Consider the following 22902-nt stretch of genomic DNA (forward strand, 5'->3'; position numbering starts at 1 on the left):
CCAAAGTCCCATTAGATAAGGTTATTGGCCTTGTAAATGACTCATGTGGGCGTGACTTCAACACAACAATGCTGTGATTTCCATTCGATTCTGCACAAGCAAGAAATGCAGACAAACCAGACAGACCTCCTGCTCTTCCATTATGTGTGCTTGCGTGGAAGTGTGAGAGCAGCACTCGTGATATGTGCACACCAAAATATTTTATAATTACAAAAAAAAAACATTACATTGCATTGCAGAAAAAAACTAAGACAAAAAAGCAATTTGTGGAAGATAATGCAAATATTTGGCTCCATGGATTGAAAAGACTATTTATTTATTTATTTATTTATTTATTTATTTATTTATTTGCCCAAAATGCATGAAATGTTGCATATGCTGTGCACTAAAAGTGAAAAAGGGCCATGTATATTACTTGTAGTAATCGTGTGCTTGCAAAGCTACATTCGTAGCCGGTTGATTTTATTTAAAACTTTATTTATTTAACTTTAAAGTTAAAAGTTAAGTTAAAGTTAAAGTCCCAATGATCGTCACACACACATCTGGGTGTGGTGAAATTTGTCCTCTGCATTTGACCCATCCCCGTGTGATTTTGATCCATCCCCTGGGGGAGAGGGGAGCAGTGAGCAGCAGCGGCGCCGCGCTCGGGAATCATTTGGTGAACTTTAACTTTACTTAAGAGCATTCTGAGGGCCACTGCCGAAATTCTCAAAACTTGCTTTAGTAATGACTGCAGTTTCAATAACATTAGATGCTTTAGCACGGATAAAAAATAAAAAAAGAATCAAGCCTCATTGGATAATAATTATGAATATTCTGATAAATATTCAAAACCCCACCCTAGCAGACTGTAACAATACTTGCATGTGCATTATGACATCTCATAAACAGGTGCAGGGGAAAAATAGCTGTCATTAATCATCCAATTATGTCATTATCAAGCATTTGGTGTGTCACTTTGGAACTAGTTGACTGGCACACAAAAAAAACCCCAGACTTTTAATTACAGCACAGTAATTGCCAGCTCGTGTGGTAGAGTGTCCGCCCTGAGACTGGAAGGTTATGGGTTCAAACCCCGGCCAGGTCATACCAAAGACTATAAAAATGGGACCCATTGCCTCCCTGCTTGGCACTCAGCATTAATGATTCCTGAGCGCAGCACCGCTGTTGCCCACTGCTCCCCTCTCCCCCAGGGGATGGATGAAAATCACATGGGGATGGGTTAAATGCAGAGGACAAATTTCACCACACCCAGATGTGTGTGTGACGATCATTGGGACTTTAACTTAACTCTTTCAATTGGTAATCAATAAGGGTCATCCGGTTAATGATAAGGTTGGTTACATATACATGACTTAACAGCCATAAGCAGCTGGGTCAAGATTTGAATGAAAGGCCAACAAGTCACCCAAACTCATTCATTAATACTTTTCACCCTCATCTACAAATAAATGAACGTAAGCAGTTTTTGCAAACAATAATGGATTATACATTTTTCCTTATTATCACATAAGGTCACCCTCTTTAAATGTTACTAAGGATTCATCAGTCACAATATTAGGTGCACCTGCACAATTTTATACAATATGTACAATACTGTGTAGTTTGCTATTCATGCAAACACGAAATAAAATGTGTAGGGCCACAAATGTTAAGGATACGGGCTTTTGAGTGAAATTTAAAAATTAAGCCAAAATACACAGCAGCCCTTACAGGTTAACCTTCCAAAACCTTTTTTGTTGACTCTTAGTCATTAGGTTATGATATAGTAAAACACTGGATTCGATCGTACCTAATCTTGTAATCTGTGTAATTCACCACTTAGTCCAGTTGATGTCGCAAAATCCACACTAGAAGATAATCTTTTTGTCATTTGTGGTGAGCTGTTGAAAACGCTGCCATTAACTTTTGATTTACTGGCAAAAACTCAACGCGACAAGAAAAAAGCCCTTTCATAATGATTTACCAGTGCAGCGTGCATAGAGGGGCGTTTGCAGGCAGTAAGTGAAGTTTCATGTTTATTCGATACGAGTCGATATGTACGAGCCGGACACGGCTGCTATCCTTACGGATGACGAGGAACTGAAAGCCGATGGCTCATACTTTCCGCCCGGCCATGATGAGGACACCCTGCAACTGCCACCGCCGACCTCTCGGCCGGCGGGACCGCCGTTTGCGTGTCCGCTTCCAGTGTCCGTGGAGCCCGTCATGTTCCTGTCCGTGTTTGCCGTGGTCCTCCAGGCGCCGCTGACCACTCAATATCTGTGGGACCGAATTAGCGAAGACGTTGGCTACAATGCTTCGAAAATGTCGGAGTGCGGCAACAGATCCGCGGGGCCAAACGCTCTTCAGAAGGTACACTTGTATGATCTGCTGGTCCAAAATGTGCCAAGTCTGCTTTGTATATTTTAGGTTGAGACCAGCAAACTCCAACTGGCAGATTTGAATCCAATTATACTAAAAACATGACGTCACGTGATGCGGAAGTTTATTTTTTAAATATTTTTTAGTTACAGGCGTAGCAAATGTTTTCACACTGATCATGCTCCAGATAAAAAAAAAAATACCTTACAAGTAATGATTTTAATGATTTTAGATAGAGGTAGCAAAAGTACTTACAGCATTATAAGTAACAGCTACTTGTGTTTTTTCCATTATGTAATTTTTCTTTGCAAGGAGGTGGAAACCCTGACAGCACACTGGAACCTCTACATCAGTCTGGCGGGCTTTTCTGTCGGCTTGCTGGTGGTCCCTCTTCTGGGCTCGTGGAGCGATTTTGCAGGTCGCAGGCCGGTCCTCATCATTCCCAACCTGGGTCTGGCCATGCAGGTGGTTGTCTACCTCATAGTGATGTACCTCAAGCTGCCTGTGGCCTACTTTCTCGTGGGTCGACTGCTCAGTGGACTTTCGGGGGATTTCAATGCTATACTGGCTGCCTGCTTTGCGTATGTGGCCGACACGAGCGACAGAAAAGCCCGCACTCTCAGGGTGGCGGTCCTGGAAGCTTGTATTGGGCTCTCTGGGATGTTTGCCAGCATTATCGGAGGGCACTGGAGGCGGATGCAAGGGTAAGGAATTCTCACTTTATTTATTTTTGTCATGATTTTCAGCCAACACCTTGTTTTTCTGCCTATTTGTAGCTACATCAACCCCTTCTGGTTGGTCCTGGCAACCAGCCTGATGTCGGCTCTGTATGCCTTCCTGTTTGTCCCCGAATCTGTCGCGAAAGACCCCAGCGCCAAGCTTCTCACCGTTCGCCATCACAAAGCCGTGTGGCACATTTTCTCCACCGGGGGCAGCGAGGGCGGCGGAAGGTTCCTGAGAATCAAACTGTGGCTCTACATGCTCTGCTTCTTCCTTGTGGTGAGCATCCACATCGGGAGCCGCGAGCTGTACGTCCTGTACGAGCTGAGCCCGCCGCTGTGCTGGGTCTCGACGCTCATCGGCTATGGCTCGGCTGCTCTGCACTTGTGCTACCTGAGCAGCCTGCTGGGGCTGAAGGTCATGCTGCACTGGCTGGAGGACTCATGGGTGGCTGTTATTAGTCTTGCCTCCAACATCACTGGGCTGCTGGTTTTCTCTGTGGCGGACACCACTCTGCTCATGTTCACAGGTAACACTCAACACATGAAAAAACTCAACATACATGTTTTAATGTGATGTGTATTTTCCATTATTATGTATTGCTTTAGTGATGTACTAAACCTCAGATCAAATTTCAGATCAAATGTATGCCCCCCACACACACACACACAACTGTAATGTGTCTGTCTACATTGTGTGTCACCAGGTTATGGTTTTTTATTCTTCTTTGTGGCTGCTACTCCTGTGCTCAGAGCCAAGCTGTCCAAGCTGGTGAGCCAGTCTGAACAAGGTGAACCACTCATCACATTGCAGACCAGCTTTACATGCTTTAAATGTGAAAACATTGAGACTTAAAGGCACTGTCATCTTGTAAAAATATATACCGTAATTTTCGGACTATAAGTCGCGGTTTTTTTCATAGTTTGGGTGGGGGGGGCGACTTATACTCAGGAGCGACTTATATACATATATATGTTTTTTTTCACTTTTTTGGGCATTTTATGGCTGGTGCGACTTATACTCCGGTGCGACTTATAGTCCGAAAATTACGGTACATCTTGCTTAGTTTTGGTAGCTTTACTAAAATTAAATTATTTTATCAAATGTTTTCTACTGCTACCGTGACTGAAGACATCCTGGAGGTAGCATACATGCTGAAGTCTGCATTCTCTGCCAGGTGCTCTCTTTTCCGCCGTGGCCTGTGTGGAGAGCTTGTGTTTCCTCGTGGGTAGTGGCCTCTTCAACTCTGTCTATCCAGCCACGCTGCACTTCATGAAGGGCTTCGCCTTCCTCTTGGCCGCCATCCTCCTCCTCATCCCAGCAAGTATAATCGGGTGAGTCTCCTCTTTGCCTCAATCAACACTCAAAAGACGTATTCAAAATTGATGCCGATGTGTCTGCAGGACGCTGCGTTGTTTGGAGATGAGAGAACTCAGCGACGCCATGGCATCCTGACCTGCACAATCAGACCAAAAATAAATACCAATGGCATCACTGTAGCAGAGGGAGGAACGCAAATGATTCTTCCCACTAACACATTTTACTTGAAAGAGTGAGAGCCAACAAATTAGTGAATAAGGGTGTATTCAGATCAGAAAAGTCCTTTAGTCCACTTGTTTGGTCCGGACCAAAAGCGGACTTAATTTGTTTCGTTTGGTGCGGTTCCCATTCAGACTGTACATTTTGCAAGTGGAGTATATTTTGTAGACACATCCACGCTTGTGACGATCTGTGCTCCCATTCCCGGAAATAGAGGAAAACATGCTGATTAACTAATATTTTATCCAGTTTGTCAAACCAAGGGCACTGGTCGTTTTCGTCACCTGAACTCCCGCTCTTCTTTAAGGCGTCTCGTACTTTCATGTAAGTTTGGTGAAGTTTTTTTACTTTGACTCAGCATTGTTCATGGGACCGCTCGAAGCACCTCTCCTTCATTTTCTCACTAAACATGCCGAACACGACCGCATTTTTGTGTGTCTTCTCTAGCAGTTGTATAATATGTGTATCTGCCCATATATTCAAGAGGCACAGTTTCTTTTCATTGCCCCCACGGCTCATTTTTTGTAGCATTCAACTGTTAGCAGCACTGAAAAGCTAATTTTTCCCACGGTGTCTTGCTACGGTGTCTTGCACCTGCATAAAAGGTCCGGACCAGCATTACAATCGAACCCGGTCCTTTTAAAGTGGACCAAACAGTCAGGTCTGAATACACTTTAAGTTCACTAAAAATGATTCTGCAATTGCAAAAAGTCAATGAAGGGAAAACTTGTTTTTATGCATTTATTTTTGCGCATTGTGAATCATCCAAGAGGCTGCATTTCAATATGAATACAATATTGAAACTGATTTTATTCTGTCCATTTGAAAAATAATAATCGTCCAAAGCACAAGTGCAATATTGTTGATTCACATTTCTTCATTATTGTATACATATTGTTCAAAGAGAACCAGCGTAATGTCATTTTTAGTCCGTCCAATTTTTTAACGGTTATCTGATTTTAATCCATCCATATTTTTGACAATTGTTATATGGAAATGAATGATTTTTAAAAAATAATGAACTGTTTTTTTTTCCTGTATTTAAAATAATTGTTACTTTTGTCAGATTCTTGTTTGTTTTCAGTGACCTTTGTGTGTGTTTTTTTTTAAATTTCTTTAACAGAAGGGAACCAACAATTTAGACTGCGTGCAGAAAAATGGGAATCATGTAACCAGTTGGGGATTACTGAGTTAGAACTTGAAGCAAAGCAACACCGGATAGTCCCTCAGCACACAGGCACACACAACATGGAGCCGTCCGGGTTGCACTGTGAGCTAACAAATCAGCTTTAAAATGCACAACGGGAAGAGCAGAGGTCAAACAGCATATTGGCTTGTTGGGATTGAGCTGTGTGTTTTCTACTGGAAGGACACTTGTAATATTTCAGAAATAAAAATGTTTTTAAGATGCATTGGATTCATTATATAATTTGAATGCAAAATAAAAGTCAAAATTTTACTATGGTCATCTTTCTGGCAGAATTTACTACTGTAAACTGAAGTACTGTAGTAACTTCCTTTATTTACTATATATTTAAAAGCATGCATTGCCAAACTGTAATTGCTTTTCACAATCTAGTTATTTTGTGGTTTTTAAAATTGAGTGAAACCGACAAACCCACACAATTTGGAAGGTGCATGTTTTTCATTGGACGGAGTTTTTCAGAATCAAAAAGCATTTAGTATGAGAAAATTCTTTTAAAATGCACAATGCTGAACAAAATGTGGAGCTGTTGTTGTTTTATTGACTAAATGATGGCGTCCGACAAGTATTAAAGCTGACCTCACTGCATCATTGTATAGTAGATGGCAATTGTGGGCGTCAACAGATCTTTAGGCCAGTGCGTTTGTTATCTGTTGATGCATGTACATTATAGTTGCTCACATTAAATACACAAGTAGGAATAGCAATACATCTTGCTTGGCTGACCAATATTTACTTAACAGATATATTTAATGGTGCGGACAATGGGAACACAAATATAAACAGCTAGTTTTATGGTTTATGCTATATTCTATTGCATGTTCCAATTTCAAAGGCAAATTTGTGATACAATGTAAATAATTTCATTTGAGGGTAATCATAACAAAAAATGCTATGACTCAGTAATCTGAATGACGTGAGTGTTAATCCTTTTGTTTTTGTTCCTGAGTCAAAAAGAGGCATACACTGACTGTACTTGATGACACATTATTAAGAATAAGGGAATCACAGTTTTTTATGCACAAATCATAAAGACCTCATGTTATTGTTTGCGATTTTGGCATACGTTAAAGGTGATTCTAGAATAAATGTGTTCATTTCTTTTTCTGCTCTTTGGAACTATCTAGAAGATCTTGGTTTCCCTTTAGAAAGCGGAGGATCTTCTCAATCGAGGCCTCCTGATACTCATGCGACCACCTGTGTCAAGAAAAGGCAACATTCCATCAGTTAATAATCAAAAGATGGGTCGTGTTTGTAAAATATGAATGGAATGGCTCCTCACTTGACGCCGTTGAAGTTGAGAATAGATCTCATGTCCTCTGGCAGAGACATGGGATCAGGCCATACAAAGTAATCCGTGACTGGGACAATGTTCTTCTTTCCACCCAAAGCGGTGACTATTTCCTGTAACATCAGATTAATGACAAAATAATAAAAGATGTTTGTGCTTACGTCACTTCACTAAAGCTGTTTCATCAGCAGTTCAAATCTCAAACATGAGGAGTCAGTATTTTCAGATGGATCTCGCCAACCAAAACAAGGGCAAGAACTATTAGAAACCACAAGAGTGAGCTGACCTTATGCACCCAGTCTTTCATAGCCGTGTCTCCCATGCACTTGTCCAGAGCGTTGGCAGACAGGACCAGGATGAAGTTTCGAGCCCGCTGGACACTCTGAATAAGTTTGTCCTCAAATTTTCCGGCTTCTAGCTTCTCCACATCTATGAAGACGCTGAATCCTCGAACCTGCAGGTGCACCTTTAGAAGACTTTCGGTGCCAAAGAATGTACAAGTTAGAACAAAGCAAGTCAAATGGCCATCTTGAGTATGATGTAGTTTAGACTTAATAAGAACCCTCCTACTCTGACCTGGCGAGTTGTGATCCGGTGGTCCGACGATAGCTGATGAACACATCGGGTCCCGCAGGCTGGGCATCTGTGCTGCATGGTTTCAGCGGTTTTCGACTGACCGCCAGGATCTTGGCTCGGTGGACTCCGTTGAGTACGTGGCAGTCATGCAGAAGCTGCTGATCCGTCAGGCTTTGGATGTTGTCGCGGTCCACTCCTGACTGGACGAAGCCGTACGTGTACTGGCGATAACGAGGGTCCGCTTCCGTCAGCCAGTCAGCCATATTGTGAGGGTCGCATGTAGCATAGTTGGCGTAGGTCTTTAGCACGCGCAGGTCTCTTAGGAACCTGATGGAAAGAAAATACAGATGTACCTCTAAATTTCACCATAAGTTTTACCACAGAAATTTCCAGAAAAGAAATAAATTAATGTGCCTCTTGCGACAGAGGCCAGCAGTCATGCCCAAGTCTGTGCTCAGCTCTTGCTCTGTGATGTTCAGAAGGAGATCTCCATCCACCTGGAGCTCCTGGCTCAACAGACAGACACAAATTCGTCAGACAAAAGCAATCTCTATCGATACTCTGGTTTGATGATCAGGAAGTCAAAACTGACCTGGAAGCGGTCGCAGTATGCGCTGAAGCCGACCTGCTGCAACCAAGTCTGCACCTCGCAGGTCTTCCAATTGGGCACAGAGGACGGGATGCGCTTGGGCACTTCATCGCCCATCATTCTTAAGGCCCGCTTGGCTAAGGAGCAGGCCGTGCCATTGCTGGAATACATGACTATTCTTTTAAGGCTCTGCACTGCTCCAATCTCTTGGAAAATCTGGATAAAAGATAAAAGTGTTAAATGTGAATTCAAACAGCCTGGAAATTGTAAAAAAAATATTTACAGGCGACACAACATAACATTTTCTATTTAATAGCCTGTATAGAAAAGGGTAGGACACTGTGTGGCCTGGCCACTAATCAAGTGTGAAATTAGAACAATCCTTTTTAGAATCATCGATAAACCCGGAGGAAATCAATACTAACACAATTGGGAGAACCGCAAACGCCACACAGAAAGGACCAAAGCTGAGATTCAAACTCTGAAACTCAGAACTGTGAGCAGTGATTGTACCTTGGTGTTGCGTTGACGGGACTTGATGCTGGTCTCAACGCAAAGGTAGAAGGCCGCGATGCACTTTCCCTCCAGTCTCGTTCCATCCAGCAACGGCAAGAGGTGCTGCAGGTCGGACGCCGTCTTCCCTTGCATGCAGTCGGCGCTGTCCGACAAACTTCGCGCAAAATCATCGGGATCCAGAGATGCGATGAAGGGCTCCACCAGCTCCAGCGTGCCGGATTTCACCACCTCCTTCTCGATTTCTTTGTTGGCCGCCAAGACGGTGACGGCTAGGCACGCGTGGAAGCGGATGAGTTCGTCCTCTTTGGAGAAGGCAAGAGGGAAGAGCCATTCAGCAGCCTGCTTCTCGATCATCCATCTCTGGCAGCGGTGGCCTCCGTACATGGCGCAGTTGGCCAAGGCCACAGCGCAGTGACGCAGCACGGTGGGGTCCGTGCCTCTGCACCAGTAGAGCAGAGCATCCAAGGCGCCGTTGGTGATGAGGTGCACCGACGTCTCCTCGGTGTGTTTGAACATGTGCTCCAAGATTCCCGACACGCTGCGAGCCAGCTGGGCGTCCTCTTGCTGCCGGGTTAGGTTGAGGATGACCCCCAATCCCAGACGAGCTACGTAATCTCTGTCAGGGAAGGGCCAGAAATGTTAGAAGTACATACTCGATCTGCTTGACAGGAAGACAAAGAACACAACCTTGCCTATGAAAAAGAAACGTTCAGTATCATCTTATTGTCCCATCACTGTGGTCTACCGAAGGCCTTTTACTGAATGCCCTTCACACAATATTAAAACCTAAAGGAGCCCCAAGTTGTGGGTGCATTTTTTTAGAAATACTACATAAAAACTTCCTCTTTTTGAAAAGCCACTTCAAACACATTTGTGCAAATCAGAAAAAAAAGAAATACTGATTTCATTGTTGTAAATTTTTCATTAAGTTGTGTGTTCTTGTATTAAGTATAAAAGGCTGTGATTCTGTATTTTATTTATTTTATTTGTTCGATTTATTATGGCCATCTGAAGCAGTTTGTGACTCTCTGTGCTATATAAACTAAATTACTTCCCTGTGTGCACTTCACTACATGGCTGGCTTGCACTTCCTGTAATTTACCACCTGACCTATTTTATGATGGTTGTTGTTTTTTAGAGGTATTTATGATGGTGATGATGATATGATGATCATTAATATGTCCTGTTCCAATCAAATTTCATAAAGCACACTATGAAGGGACTGGAAAACAAAAAAAAACTACAACCACATTCTAATGGGAGCCAATGCAACAAGTCTAATGAACATTAAACCTTCACAACAAGGGTGATAATGCTCAGTTTTGCAATGTAGGTCACAATATATTTCTTATTGTGGTTTCTTGGTGATGCATTTTGCCATCCACACTGTGACCCTGAGTAGCAGTGAAGAAAATGGACGGCTGGGTGGATGGATGGATTGATGCACTGTTTCTTATTTCCGGGATGCACAGGGACAGGAAGTGCTTCTGGAGTTACACGTCGATGTGTGTGTTTTCTTCTCTATGCTGGCCTGCAGACACTTTTACAATCGCGTCAGCTAAAATAGATCATCTTCATCATGGAGGATTGAACGATCTCAGTGAGAACCTTAAACCAGAGACGTGATTTGTTTCATACTTAATGTGGATTCTGATGGGGGAAGAATGCGAGTCTCCTGTGACAGTAATAGAAGGGAAGAGTGCCTTGGATATTTGTGGCTATTAGCAGGGCGGGGCTCAAATGAAACTAGCTGCAGACAAGAACAGATAAATGTATGGAAAAGTTCAATACTGCCTGATTACATTGTCCAGGTTCAGATCCTCATATGTAAATTGCTGGTCGAATTAATGTATGAATCTATTCTTTGTGCATTTCTTTAAATTATTTACTTTCATTATTATTATTATTAGAGCGTTTAATGTCTGTTGATGGCCGGCAGCTCATTGAATGGCAAATATGCCACTCTGTTTGGCTCATAAATGTGTCAATTTCCACATTTGCTTGTCATAGGGGTTAGAATTGAGTGAATTGCCCAACACTTTCTCCATCTCAATGCGATGCAATGTTGGGTAACCACATTTGTCAACAAGTGTTGTTACACTGCATGAGACAAGGTCTTCTTCCTGCAATCTAATACAGGATATGTATTTGATTATACTTATTTATGAATGTATATATGTTCAACTGAAGTATTCATGTGTTTAGGGTGGACGCAGAAGCACTCCATCATAATGACAGGTGTTAAAATATGTGTTGTTAAATGAGCTTTCTCAGTAGTGCAGTTCTGGACAGACTCAGACAGCTTCTTTCCACAAGCCATTGCTAACTGCACTGAACTCACAATAATATGATTCCATTCTTTTGTACATTTAGAACATTCCCTTCTCTGCTTCTACGGTTTAAGTACACTTGTGCCTAACTTAACATGATGATATTATTTTGAATTGATGAATTGCAACCCCAGTGTGCATGTTCCAGCATCTCTATTGATGGTGATGGTGCAAGTGTATTGGCTGTAGATTGATACCTGTTGTCTGAGACCAGTATCTGCTCCAGTAATTTGGCCGACTCATATGTGATCTCCACAGCAGGTGTCTGCTGGAGTTGCAGCAGGAGCTCCAGGCCTCCATCCAGCCGGATCCTGTTGCAGATCTCTTCGGCCACCTGACGTCCGACGGCAGGTAGAACCCAGGCCTCCTCCACCAGCTGATAGATCTCCGCGATGGCTCCGCGCGTCTCGTCAGAATCAGACGTTTCCTTGGCGCGTTTGAGCCGCTGGATAGCGGTGCGCAACGCGGGGAGAGAGACGTCCAGAGCCGCTTGCACGTCAGCGTGGATCCCTGGAGACACCGGTCTCTGCTGTTCGGCCCCGGAGCCGCTCCTTCCTCGTTGGAGTCGGCTGACATATTCGGGCACCGTCAGGCGGTCTGAGCTAAACATGACAGACAAATGTCTGAAGAGCCTCCACAGGAAGAAGGTGAGAGAAAAGAGCATCTACCGGCAGAAGCAACGGTGACTGGCTTTGTTTACAAGAGCATCGGATTGGGTGACGTTTTCGCCCCAGCTGGTCAATAGCAAACAAACAAGGCCTCTGGTATTAATCCCAAGTGACAACTGCCTCCAAATTATTAAATGAGCAACTCCCCATCGATTCGTCCCATATCCTCCAAGATTTAAAATAATCACAACATGATCAGGCGCTGGTATGCAAATGAAGCATCAAACACACAGCAGGTCCTTTTGTCTGTTCCTGGTGTCAAGTGCGTCGTTTTCTCACTTCTCACCATCGATGCGCGCTTTGTTTCTTATTGTTCAAAAGAGAATTCAACCAAAAGAAACTCCTCTTCCGCAGTTACAGAAAATGAGCTGTCACTGCATTGGCATCGGACAGCTGCAATCCGCAGCATCCACGAGCTGCTTGCCTGCCTGCTGCGTCCTCCGGAGAATTGCTCAGGTTGCACTTTGCACCGCCCGCCGCTCGTGGAAACAACCGGGACGGAGCTTCTATTAAAAGAAGCAGCCCCCCCTCCTCCCTCCTCCCAACCTCTCTCTTGCAAACGAGCAGGCTGGCCCTCTACTGGACGCACCAATAAATACAATATTCATGTAATCATCCTCACTCAAGTTGTAACATACAAATTTGCCATTTTGGGCGTCTCCTGAAATTGGACGTATGATGTTTTAATACTATGACCTGCAGGACGAACGTTGTAGGAAATGCATGAATAGCAAAATGGATCTGCCAAACAAACAATTGTTACTGTATGTTAATACAGCAAAAGTGTCTAAGATACACCTATCTTTACAAATAATGCATAATGACAGAATTTGGGCTTATTTAAGAAGTAAAACTAACATGTTGATAAGAAAGTGCATGGTTAAGAGACTCCACATCAATATAGTAAAAAAAGAAAACAATGTCAACACATGTTGCTTAAATGTTACTTTTGTATTGATCTCTTCGTGTGTGTGTGTATGTGTGTGTGTGTTTACCCAAGTTGAAAGAATGCAGCATACTTGGCAAAAGCAAAGGCCGGACGTGGGGTGACTGACACATGTTTCCAATGATTGGAAGCACACAGTCCATCGTTTCTGCCTCATTCAGTCCTCTCCCACTGCAGAGCAAACATGAGCTTGTGCGCTGTGTTGCTCCTTGTGCTTGTCGCTCAGACCTTAGCTGCAGACGGTGAGTACAACCACGATTTACATTTACAATTCAAGTAAAAGATGGCGAACAGAAAATATAGAGGACATTATATGTCATGTGTTGCTCTAAAATGATCTGGTGTTAATCCACCTTTGCTCCAACATCAAATGGGATAAATTAATTTTTGTGTTGATCTATTGTTAAAGTGAACACCGTCAAGTTAAACTGTAGGATTTGTTTATTGAAATAAATTAAACCATGATAGCTTTCAAAAATAACGTGACCTCTAACCTTATAGGTAAATATGTTCTATTTGTTAGGCAGAATAACATGTACAGTGAGCTGGTCACAGTAGCTGCGGAAAGTCTAAAATTGATACTTTGTTAAAGATTTTCGAGAATCTGAGCCATACTTGCATGAAAGGGGAAATGGTTCACTTGGTCCTCTTACTTCCAGATTCAGTTCCTACTTCGTAACCACATGACTATGCTGCTCCTCTCCTGGTGCCTACTCCGGGTTGGAGTTTGCCTGAACATGAAAAGCTAACAAATGAATGGTTGGGTGGTTGAAACCTCTGCACAATGCCCCAATTTTTTTTTTTTAAATAATTAAACAAAACAACAATTTTGACATGGTGTCAGGTCAAATTGAGCGCAGCAAACCTTTTCTTGGGCTGAAAAAAAGCATCAAAATGATTTTTCACAGCCTTGTGTTTTTTCCACGTCACTTTCTGCAAAACTTGACTTTTTCATACCTTTAGAGTCATGCATGGGCCGCTGTGAGAACGGCTTTGACTCGGAGAAGAAGTGCCAGTGCGACAGCATGTGCAAATACTACAAGAGCTGCTGCATCGACTTTGAGCCCATTTGTGGCATGATGAGTACGAATCCCCGCTTGCGGTGTCACTGAGCTAAACCAAGATATTAAATAATTCAAAAAGCATGCTTTCTCCTCCCAGCTCGTGGCGATACATTTGAGTTGGCGGAAGACGACGAAGATGATCTTGATAGCACCGTGCCATCCACGTATGAGCTGCCTTTTATTAGTCCCACTCCACCGTCCATCTCTGACTTTGCAGATAAACCAGAAGTCACATTAGTCATGAATAAACCTCCACCAAGATCTCCAAGAACCACAGTGTCACCTTTGGTAAAGCCCCCCAATAGCACCAAGGACAGTGTTACAGCGAGGCCTCCAAGACTCACCATCCCACCCACAGTGAAGCCCCCCAGTAGCACCAATATCGGTAACGCAGCAGATCAGACAACCGAACCTGCAACCACACCTGGCACCACTGCGGCTCCTGACCCTGACGCTGAGACGTGCAGCGGCAGGCCCTTTGACGCCTTTATGCAGTTAAAGAATGGCTCCATCTTTGCCTTCAGAGGTGAGTCGCACTAACCCTATCTCAAGGGCAAGAACTAAATTTTAATCATGTAGATCCAACTATGTATACAGTCTTCTGAGTGAGTCTTTTTGGTCATATTTGTTTGCAGGTGAGTACTTTTTCGAGCTGGACCAGAAGACTGTACTTCCTGGCTATCCCAAGCTCATAAAAGACGTGTGGGGCATCGACGGGCCCATCGACGCCGCTTTCACCAGGGTCAACTGCCACGGGAAGACATACATATTTAAGGTACACATATATGTGATGTAACTAGGAAGTAAAATCTGTGTGTTCACACTGAGATGATTTCAAACAGGGGAACGAGTACTGGAGATTTGACAATGGTGTACTGGATGAAGACTACCCCCGGGCGATCAACGTTGGCTTCGACAGGATTCCAGATCACGTGGACGCGGCCTTCGCCCTCCCAGCTCACAACTACAATGGCAGAGAGAGGGTGTATTTTTTCAAAGGTGAAATCATGTTTGGAATCACGTCACACATAATTGCTCAATCTTGTGCTTCTTTTTTGCTGTCATCAAGCGGACCAGTATTACATCTATGAGTTCTTGCACCAACCGTCCCACGGGGAGTGCATCACCATGTCCGAGAGGTCTCCATCCACGCTGTTCACACGCTACACCAACATGTACTCCAGAAACTATGAGGAGTTTTTCGGTGATCTCTTCTCAGACAGTGAGTTGTACTCTTAATGCTGTGGTTCGCAAACACTGTCCTTATATAGCACACTGTTATCATTGAAAGGTTTGTTTTTCAAATAATTCTCTAAGAGTTGAAAATAATGCAATTTGCAGAGACTGTTTAGAAAAACAGAGAAAAACATTTGGATAGTAATTTGGAATGAGTGTGGTCAGTGCTTTGCTCAAGGGCACATTGACAGAAGTCAGGAAGCAGACTAGCTGTGTGCCATATGATTATTCCAACATCAAATATGTTCTTTGGCTCAAAAAGGGTCGGGAAATATTGCTCTAATAGTTTTTTTAATGACATGTGGGTGGCATGTTTAATTGAATTCCTTAGTCTGATGTGTTTAGTGCCTCAGCATAGCAGCCATTACCACTTCATTGACAAAGACTGGAAGGGTCTCAAGTCACCGGTGGATGCTGTCATGGCTGGCCGACTCTACGTCCCTCCACGCCGACTCCAGCCGGACCGACAATGGGGCCTGTACCAGCAGTATGGACAGCAGTACAATCAGCAGTACGGTCAGCAGTACGGTCAGCAGTACGGTAGGCAGAGGGGGCGAAGGAGGTGGAATCGCTCACCCGTCTGGGAATCCCTGGCTGAGCGGGGTATGAGCATGGGACAGCAGTTTGCAGAGAGAGGGATGGACATGGGCCTGAGACTTGCTGAGAGGAGGATGGAGATGGAGGAGAGGCTGGGACGAGACTGGAGCCAAAGCTGGGATCAGGACTGGGACCAGGACAGGCGCAGGGGTGGCTACCGGCAAAACAACAGAGGCAACTACGACTCCAGAAGCAGGAATGACAGGTCCTACGGGAGGAGGCTGCCTGTACAGACCGTCTACTTCTTCAAAGGAGGTAGTGTGGTTTATAGTACATCATACTTTCTGTTACAAATAGTGATGGTAAAATGAAACTTTAGATTTGCTTCATGAACCAGTTGTTATATTTATGGACTCCTCTAGATGGCACTGTTGGTTGTGTGTCGTATCAGCTTTACGTTTATATGACAAAACACATGACACGTGCTTCACAAATAACTTGTCATTAAAGTTTTATATTTGTATGAAGGTTTAAATTACCTTTTCGGTTAAACATTTTTTATGGCAGCAGTTTATGATAACATTTATGTCTTGTTTGACATTCGAGATTTAACTTAAATGTTTGCTGCTTAAGGTTTTACAATTTAAGTGTGGGTTGTAATTGAGAGAGCCTGCATAAGACAAAGTTCTTGAGCAGTTCCGTGTTCCTATAGCTGTCATTAACTTTTATTCCCCTGTGATGTGCAGATAAATACTACAGAGTTGACCTCAGTACCAAGAGAGTGGACCCGGCCCTGCCTCCCTATCCAAGACCCATCGCCAAGTATTGGCTCGGCTGCACTGACACCAAAGGGGCTGAGAAATAAACTGAATAGTTTTTAGGGTGGACATTCGCACTAGGTTTGGAGCACATGGGATCAGTGTTACGCACAACTAGCATGCTTGTCATCTTGAGCAAATATTGAAGAAGTACAAAGTCTTGCTGACCGGCTTTGTTTACTACCATTACCTAATGATATTACAGCGCAAATGTTTCAGGGGTACTGTTTCAAATTCAAAATTGTTAAAGACTGAAATCACCTGTAATCGTGCCATTCACAATCTACACAGCAGTTACTAATAGTTTATGGTCATTTTGTCATATCATTCCAATTTACCGGTACTCATTTATGCCACACCATTATGTGGTAAATTACAAAGGAACTGTCATATAAGCTTTTTACTTTTTCATTAACACATTTCTAAACTTTTTATTACTGTATAATAATATATATCAGTTTCATGAATGCATTTATTTGGGGGGCAGGGCATATACTTCTGCCTTATAATGAGAAGCGTGTTGTCTGTCCATTTAGATTAACCAATGAGGTTCATTGGCCGAAATAGGGTTGCAAAATATTAAGATGAAAATATGTGGATGTAATCCTGCAACAATATCTATAGGAGAAATGAGTTGTGGGTTGTTGTTTTTAATTAACCACTGGGCCACCTTTACTAATATTTATCTGTAACAAATAAAGACATTACTTCGCTGCACCGCCCTTCTTCTGCTGTATTGCTATTTTGGACTATTCACCATATTCGAAAATATCAAATTTCAGCTAAAAAAAAAACAGATAGTAACTGTTAGAAACAAAATTACAAATGTTGCTCTCAATATTATTATATTACTGTTTATTTCTAGATTAATATAAAGTGCATACTGTACAATGTATGTTGTGTATTCCTATTCTCCGTATGTACATGCATGTTAAGTTTGTAAATATACACCATTTCATTACAGAACAGTACATTTATGCATTTGTGTTTGAGGTATACGAGTGTGTGATCATGACGTTTTCATAGCATGGCTCCTCTTTCACACTCTCTACTTCACCTTCACCGGTCCTGACTTCAATAAGAGTAGCAGCGTCCCCTGCTGGCCCAACAGTGAAGTAACTGCTTTCAGTTTGTCCCCCACTGGGCTCATGTTCATTTCTTCTGCCTGAGCCCTGAAAGTCAGGTGACGCCACCTCTGGAACGCTCTTCAAAATAGACGACAGCGGCCTTTTGAGAGGAATGCTCTCTGACGACCCTGTATCGCAAGAAGCCGTTTGAGGAGTGTTTTGTGAAGCGTGTTTCCTCCTCACGGGTTTACTGATGGCGGGTTCGACTCCTGGAGGGCTGCCCTGCTCCCACACGCTTCTCCGAGCCCCGAGTTTCCTCCTGGGTGGTTTGGCGATGGCTTCTGAGTCTTTGGGTTTACTTTTGCCAGGCTCCTGCTCTCTTTGTCTCTGGAGGCTTCCAAGACGCCTTAACATGGCCTGAACAGGGCCTTGGGAGCTCGGCTCCAGCTTGGACGTGGGCCGCCCTGTCTTCCCTACCGTCACGTACACTGTGGTGACCTTGTTTGGGACACCGGGCGGATGATCGGAAGCAGACGTGGCCGACGCTTTATGTTGTGGAGCTGTGTTGGACGTGGTACGTCTTCGTCCTGATGTGGTCCGGGATGCGTTGCTCGACTTTCTATCCTCCTCCTGGTCCACAACCTCATAGCTCAAATCTTGGTGATCTGTTACCTGAACTTCTACGCCATCTTCCCTCTCCTCAGCATCAGCTTCATCTTCCTCGCCTGGCCCAATTGAGAACACTAAACCCCCGCAGGTGGATTTGGCTTTGCGTGGGTGCCCGGACAGAGAGGTGACATCTTGAGCCGAGCCACGTCTCTCCTTGGGGCTGAAGCGGGTGCCCTCTGCAAAAGAAACAGACGGCCGCTTGGTTTTGGCAATGCTGGAAGTCCGGGGGATGTCGAAGGGGGAGGTAATGTCCTCGCTACTGAAGCCTGACGGGTCCAAGAGCATGTTACACTTGGAGCTCATCTCCTGGAAGTGGCTACCCTCCATTCCTGAGATATCTGTCAAAGAGAGCGAGAGTAGATTTGCAGCTTAGCACTCAGAGAAGATCACGTGAAGTACCTTCTCTCGGGGGGACGCAGTAAAGAGCCTCCCCCTCCTCCTCATCACTGTCGAAGGACGACCCTTCAGTCACCCAACCCGAGGAAGGAGGCTCAATGAAGCTGTGGTTGAACGTTAGCTCTGGGTCATGGTGAGACACTGTATGGAACATGATATTCAGTCAGTGCTAATATGCAACCATAAAAGTCCTCTTTGCAGCCCAGGTGTTTTTTAGAATGACTAAAGCTGACCAGTGACACGAGGGAGGCCAGAGGACCAGTCAGAGATGCAGGGTAGGGCGGCACCAATGTTAGCCAAGACGCTGTAGACGTGATATTTCATCCGCACAGCTAGCCCTCCGTCTGCCACTGTCATCCTGGTAAGAAGGAAGGTACAATAGGTGATCCTGTGATGGCTTTTCACTCAAAGACACAACATGTTGTCACCTGATTGAATATGTCAACAACAGCAAAATATTTTACATTAAACCAGGTATGACTGGATTGCAACATGTCTCACATAAATGGCAAGTATGGATGAAACAACCATAGCGGAAGAGGAGGAAAAGGATTTTACGTTAATAAGTGTAAGAAATAACAAATCCACATTTTTGTTGTTAAGTATTTGGATGTGTGCACTATGTATGTTCATGTGATCCTGACCTGTCTTTGCTATCTGCCGGAGCTCCTCCACAACACAGACAACAGCAGAATATAGCGAGGACCAACAACAGCAATGGAAGTAGTAGGCCAACCAAGAGAGCGCCTCGGCCACCTGACAAACATATATAAACACAATTACACATCAGGCATTTTACAAATTCATTCAGATTGGATGTAGGAATTGCTGGATGAAAGGATGAGTGGATAGATGGACATACTGTTGGGGCAGGCACCAGTGACCGGGTGACAGCTGACCCCTTCGCCACACTCACAGGCCGAGGAACAGTTAAGCCCGAACTGTGCACCTGAGCAACTGCTGTTACAACTGAAAACGATGGGGAGAAAAAGAATGATGTCATTTCTCCACAGTAAAATATGGCCTCTGTGTTTAGGTACTGATTCACCATCTATTTTTATACTTTCAAAGGCGAATAAAAGGGCGGTTGTCAGAAAGCATTAAATAAAATGAGTATGCTTTTATTTTTTGCTTTAACTTGTTTGTACATGTAGACAGACGCTTGTAATAACAAAAACAAAATAGACTTTTCACACTTAACCTGCTGCTATAATAATAATAATAAAAACACCAAATCAGAAGCCTCATTCCACTTTGCATAAAGTCGAAAACATCTTCATTCAGCACTGAACGGTGGCTTTACAGCAGGCTCCCCTTTTTTATATATAGGTGATCAAGTTATTGATTGTGACATGTGAAATATGGCTCAGCGGCTCTACAAAGTTGCTGGGTGTGCAAGAACTATAGAACGTCAGTGCGTTTGATTTCCTGGGCTACTCAAATGAAGGCCAAAGTAATAACTAATGCCATCATTCATCACCGTCACACCTCCAATGGGGTTGTGTTTCTGTTTTTATTTGACCTCATTAATAAAAAACATTGTTTCATAAGAACCATTAAGCTTGATACATTTTTGAGGATGTGTTATAATCAAATTGAAGCAAAATTGTGGATGAATTTGACGAATGAATTCTGTGTGGTGAAATGCAGCTCACCTCTCCCCCTGAAAGCCCGAATGACAGATGCATTTTCCTGTCACGTGATGACAGTCTCCATGGTAACACGGGCTGCACAGGAAGCGGCAAGCCTCTCCATACGTCCTGTCGGAGCAGACCTCCTCGCACCTGGCAAGGGAGCAATGATGACCCACTAGAATAAATTCAAAACATCTCTGTATCGGATGTCGTTACTGTTTGCTGTAGTAAATCAACAGGCAATAAAAAATGTGTAAGCCCTGCACACCTGGGTCCTGTCCATCCCGCATTACAGCTCCAACAATTACCACTTTGGGGATCGCAGGGTTTGTTATTTCTGCACCGCGGGCACGTCTCCTGGCAGCTGTTACCGTAGTAACCAGGTGTGCAAAGGCGGTCGCACTGTGTCCCATTCCAGCCCGTCTCACAAGATCCACATGCGCCGTCAGTGGAGGCGCACACTTCATCTCCTTTACAGTGTCCACAACTGAGATGAGAATTGATGTTATGCAATATGATGAACGGAAATGAAAAATGGTGGGGAACACTGTACACACAAACCTCATTTGACACCCAACGCCGTACATCCCAGGTTTACACGGCTGGTTGCAGTCTTCGCCTTCGTACCCCGGATAGCACAAGCACTGCCCGGTGGCAGGGTCACAACTACTGTGTGTGAGGTCACAATTGCAACGCCGGTCACAGTTGGGCCCCCACCAACCGGCCTCGCACTCACACAAACCGGTGCGCTGGTTGCACTGCGACAAGTAGCAGTTGCAAGGGACGGGACATTTCAGTCCCCAGTGCCCTTTGTGGCACTGACAGCGGCCCGTCACTTGGTCGCAGCCGGGTCCCACGGAACCCCCGGGGACACACTGGCACGGTTTGGTGCAAGTGGCTGTCCACCAGCCCTCGTCGCAGGTGCAGTTTCCGTATACGGGGTGGCAGACTCCGTGGTGGGCGCATTTGCAGGCGTATTGGCACAGAGGACCCCAGCGGTTTTGGTTGCAGGTACACTGACCTGTGACGGGGTGACAGCGGCCATGTGGGTGACACGGGCACACTTGACGGCAGTCTGATGCCCAAAACTCTGGAGGACACCCTGTAATAAGACCACAGGACTTCATAAGAAAAAAAACATTTGACCAATCATAGAGGGCAGAGAAAAATGCAACAGCCTATTGGACTCTTGAAAATGTAAAAACTTGGTGGGACAGAATGAAATCTTTACCCATCCCTGCTACAAAATATAATGACTTGTAGAGCCATAATTTCTCAATAATGCTGAAAATATGCGGTGTCTACTCACGTGTTTTACAGTGAGCTCCATAGTAGCCTGGTGGGCAGCGACAAACTCCAGGATAGACACAGAGCTCATTCTTCAGACAGGCCTGATCACCCTCACACACAGCTAAATACACACACAGACCACACAAAATATATCAAATGAAAAAAATATGAATCGGTTTGGCCAAACTCACGTATTGTGCACTCTTTTCCATCCTGACGCCAGCCTGAGCAGCACACAAGTGTGGGTGGATCCCTGTAAAAGTGTTTATAAACTAAATTAGCTCGACAGGGCGGACATTTAACAAGTGGTCATGAACGAGACAAACGGGTGAACTCTGAACCTGCATAAACAGCTTTCAACTCCATCCACTGAAGTTTACTAGCACGCTAACAAGCTTTCTTTCCTGGCTTTATAAACACATTGTCAGGTGCCCGCACCACCGGCTCACATAATGAAGTGGAGATGTGTACCTGGGGTTGTGGCAGACATTCCTCCCGGCTGAGTCCAGCATGAGTGAGTGAGACAGCCAACAGCAGCATAAAGTCGTCAAAGTTCTGAGGAGAACCTTCATCTTCTACAAATCTCTTTTGTTTGTATTCCCAGCTCTCTCAAGTGTCTCTGTTTAACGAGAGCCGCCCTCCACCCTTCCCTTGTTCTCTTTCTCTCTCCACTGAGTCGTCTTACAGCAGCAATGCAGGGGTCAGAGCCACCGAGTTTCCTCTTCCCATTTCCTGGGGAAGCTGAAGCCGCTTCCTTCTATTCAGCCAGATAGGCTTTTTAAAGATGGGGACATACACATCAACGGGGACTGGCTGTTATTACACAAGCACCTAACGTCAATGTTTGTCTCGTTCCCAGAAGCTACACTGGTCCCATCATCCAGGAGATGATGCACACAGCTACAATGTAATGCAAAGTGTGTTTTCAGTCACCAGTAAGTCTAATTGCAAGTCATGAAATACAGTCAGGTAGGTTTGGGCATATTTGGACACAGCAACAGTGGATTCGAAATAAAACTGTCAAAATCATGATGTGATCGAATAGTTTTGCCGAAATTTTCAGAGGATCAGAACTAGTACTTGAGCTCTAGAAATGATTTCCCAAGCATTCAATGCAGCAATCTTCAATTAAAATTAAAGTTCATGTTGATTATTTTAAGTTAAATGTGCTTTAAAATCCTGGTTAAAATATTCTTTTTCCGTTAAAATTAAACTTTTCCCCCAAATAATTCTTTTTGCACTGTGCATCATTTTAGTAATTTTAGTCAGCAATGTTTTATTTATTTACTTTTCTTTGAAATGTTTTAAATTATTTGATTTGTAAATGCTTTTAAATGTTGTATTTCAAATTATTTAAAGCACATTTAGTGACCATGTGTATGAAATGTGTCATATGAAGCTACCCTGCTTTGCCTTGTGGCCGCATTTAAAACCCAAGTGGATAAATT

At 43.9% G+C, this 22902-nt stretch overlaps 4 protein-coding genes across 5 annotated transcripts; 2 read left to right on the forward strand and 2 right to left on the reverse strand.

Annotated features, from left to right (window-relative positions):
• Window positions 1-1841: 1841 nt before the first annotated feature.
• On the forward strand, window positions 1842-6035 carry slc46a1 (solute carrier family 46 member 1). Of its 2 annotated transcripts, XM_037268799.1 has the most exons (6): window positions 1842-2355; window positions 2677-3068; window positions 3141-3613; window positions 3791-3874; window positions 4262-4418; window positions 4488-6035. In XM_037268799.1, the coding sequence occupies exons 1-6, from the start codon at window positions 2038-2040 to the stop codon at window positions 4537-4539; spliced, it is 1476 nt and encodes a 491-aa protein (XP_037124694.1). In that variant the 5' UTR covers window positions 1842-2037; the 3' UTR covers window positions 4540-6035. The 2 variants fall into 2 exon arrangements, with proteins under 2 accessions (XP_037124694.1, XP_037124695.1); XM_037268800.1 differs by lacking the exon at window positions 4488-6035 and having other exon boundaries at window positions 4262-4422.
• Window positions 5351-12288, reverse strand: sarm1 (sterile alpha and TIR motif containing 1). Its single transcript, XM_037268797.1, has 8 exons — window positions 11327-12288; window positions 8797-9415; window positions 8287-8499; window positions 8109-8200; window positions 7695-8021; window positions 7405-7594; window positions 7110-7231; window positions 5351-7024 (listed from the first exon to the last, which is right to left on the reverse strand). Exons 1-8 carry the CDS (start codon window positions 11791-11793, stop codon window positions 6922-6924), a joined length of 2133 nt encoding a protein of 710 aa, XP_037124692.1. The 5' UTR covers window positions 11794-12288; the 3' UTR covers window positions 5351-6921.
• A 567-nt stretch (window positions 12289-12855) lies between these two features.
• Window positions 12856-17115, forward strand: vtna (vitronectin a). Its single transcript, XM_037268798.1, has 8 exons — window positions 12856-12985; window positions 13707-13826; window positions 13905-14333; window positions 14443-14582; window positions 14650-14806; window positions 14877-15029; window positions 15389-15895; window positions 16327-17115. The coding sequence occupies exons 1-8, from the start codon at window positions 12928-12930 to the stop codon at window positions 16443-16445; spliced, it is 1683 nt and encodes a 560-aa protein (XP_037124693.1). The 5' UTR covers window positions 12856-12927; the 3' UTR covers window positions 16446-17115.
• A 123-nt stretch (window positions 17116-17238) lies between these two features.
• On the reverse strand, window positions 17239-22818 carry scarf1 (scavenger receptor class F, member 1). The gene is made up of 11 exons (XM_037268795.1): window positions 21926-22818; window positions 21646-21707; window positions 21474-21575; window positions 20726-21266; window positions 20433-20651; window positions 20186-20314; window positions 19393-19499; window positions 19175-19286; window positions 18764-18888; window positions 18534-18671; window positions 17239-18472 (listed from the first exon to the last, which is right to left on the reverse strand). The coding sequence occupies exons 1-11, from the start codon at window positions 22024-22026 to the stop codon at window positions 17373-17375; spliced, it is 2736 nt and encodes a 911-aa protein (XP_037124690.1). The 5' UTR covers window positions 22027-22818; the 3' UTR covers window positions 17239-17372.
• Between the last annotated feature and the right edge of the window lie 84 nt (window positions 22819-22902).

Source organism: Syngnathus acus, chromosome 13 (assembly GCF_901709675.1).
Source record: "Syngnathus acus chromosome 13, fSynAcu1.2, whole genome shotgun sequence".
Lineage (NCBI taxonomy): Eukaryota > Metazoa > Chordata > Actinopteri > Syngnathiformes > Syngnathidae > Syngnathus > Syngnathus acus.

Excerpts from the sequence above, each read along its gene's own strand:
- slc46a1 (XM_037268799.1), top strand. The coding sequence starts at position 2,038 with ATGTACGAGCCGGACACGGCTGCTATCCTTACGGATGACGAGGAACTG. Across the intron at positions 3,614-3,790 it reads CACTCTGCTCATGTTCACAG|GTTATGGTTTTTTATTCTTC; the intron begins GTAACACTCAAC and ends GTGTGTCACCAG. Across the intron at positions 4,419-4,487 it reads ATCCCAGCAAGTATAATCGG|GACGCTGCGTTGTTTGGAGA; the intron begins GTGAGTCTCCTC and ends ATGTGTCTGCAG.
- sarm1 (XM_037268797.1), bottom strand. The coding sequence starts at position 11,793 with ATGCTCTTTTCTCTCACCTTCTTCCTGTGGAGGCTCTTCAGACATTTG. Across the intron at positions 7,232-7,404 it reads TGAAAGACTGGGTGCATAAG|GAAATAGTCACCGCTTTGGG; the intron begins GTCAGCTCACTC and ends CTGATGTTACAG. Across the intron at positions 7,025-7,109 it reads CTCAACTTCAACGGCGTCAA|GTGGTCGCATGAGTATCAGG; the intron begins GTGAGGAGCCAT and ends TTCTTGACACAG.
- vtna (XM_037268798.1), top strand. The coding sequence starts at position 12,928 with ATGAGCTTGTGCGCTGTGTTGCTCCTTGTGCTTGTCGCTCAGACCTTA. Across the intron at positions 12,986-13,706 it reads TCAGACCTTAGCTGCAGACG|AGTCATGCATGGGCCGCTGT; the intron begins GTGAGTACAACC and ends TCATACCTTTAG. Across the intron at positions 13,827-13,904 it reads GCCCATTTGTGGCATGATGA|CTCGTGGCGATACATTTGAG; the intron begins GTACGAATCCCC and ends TTCTCCTCCCAG.
- scarf1 (XM_037268795.1), bottom strand. The coding sequence starts at position 22,026 with ATGAAGGTTCTCCTCAGAACTTTGACGACTTTATGCTGCTGTTGGCTG. Across the intron at positions 18,672-18,763 it reads TGGCCTCCCTCGTGTCACTG|TGTCTCACCATGACCCAGAG; the intron begins GTCAGCTTTAGT and ends TGTTCCATACAG. Across the intron at positions 18,473-18,533 it reads CTGCGTCCCCCCGAGAGAAG|ATATCTCAGGAATGGAGGGT; the intron begins GTACTTCACGTG and ends TCTCTTTGACAG.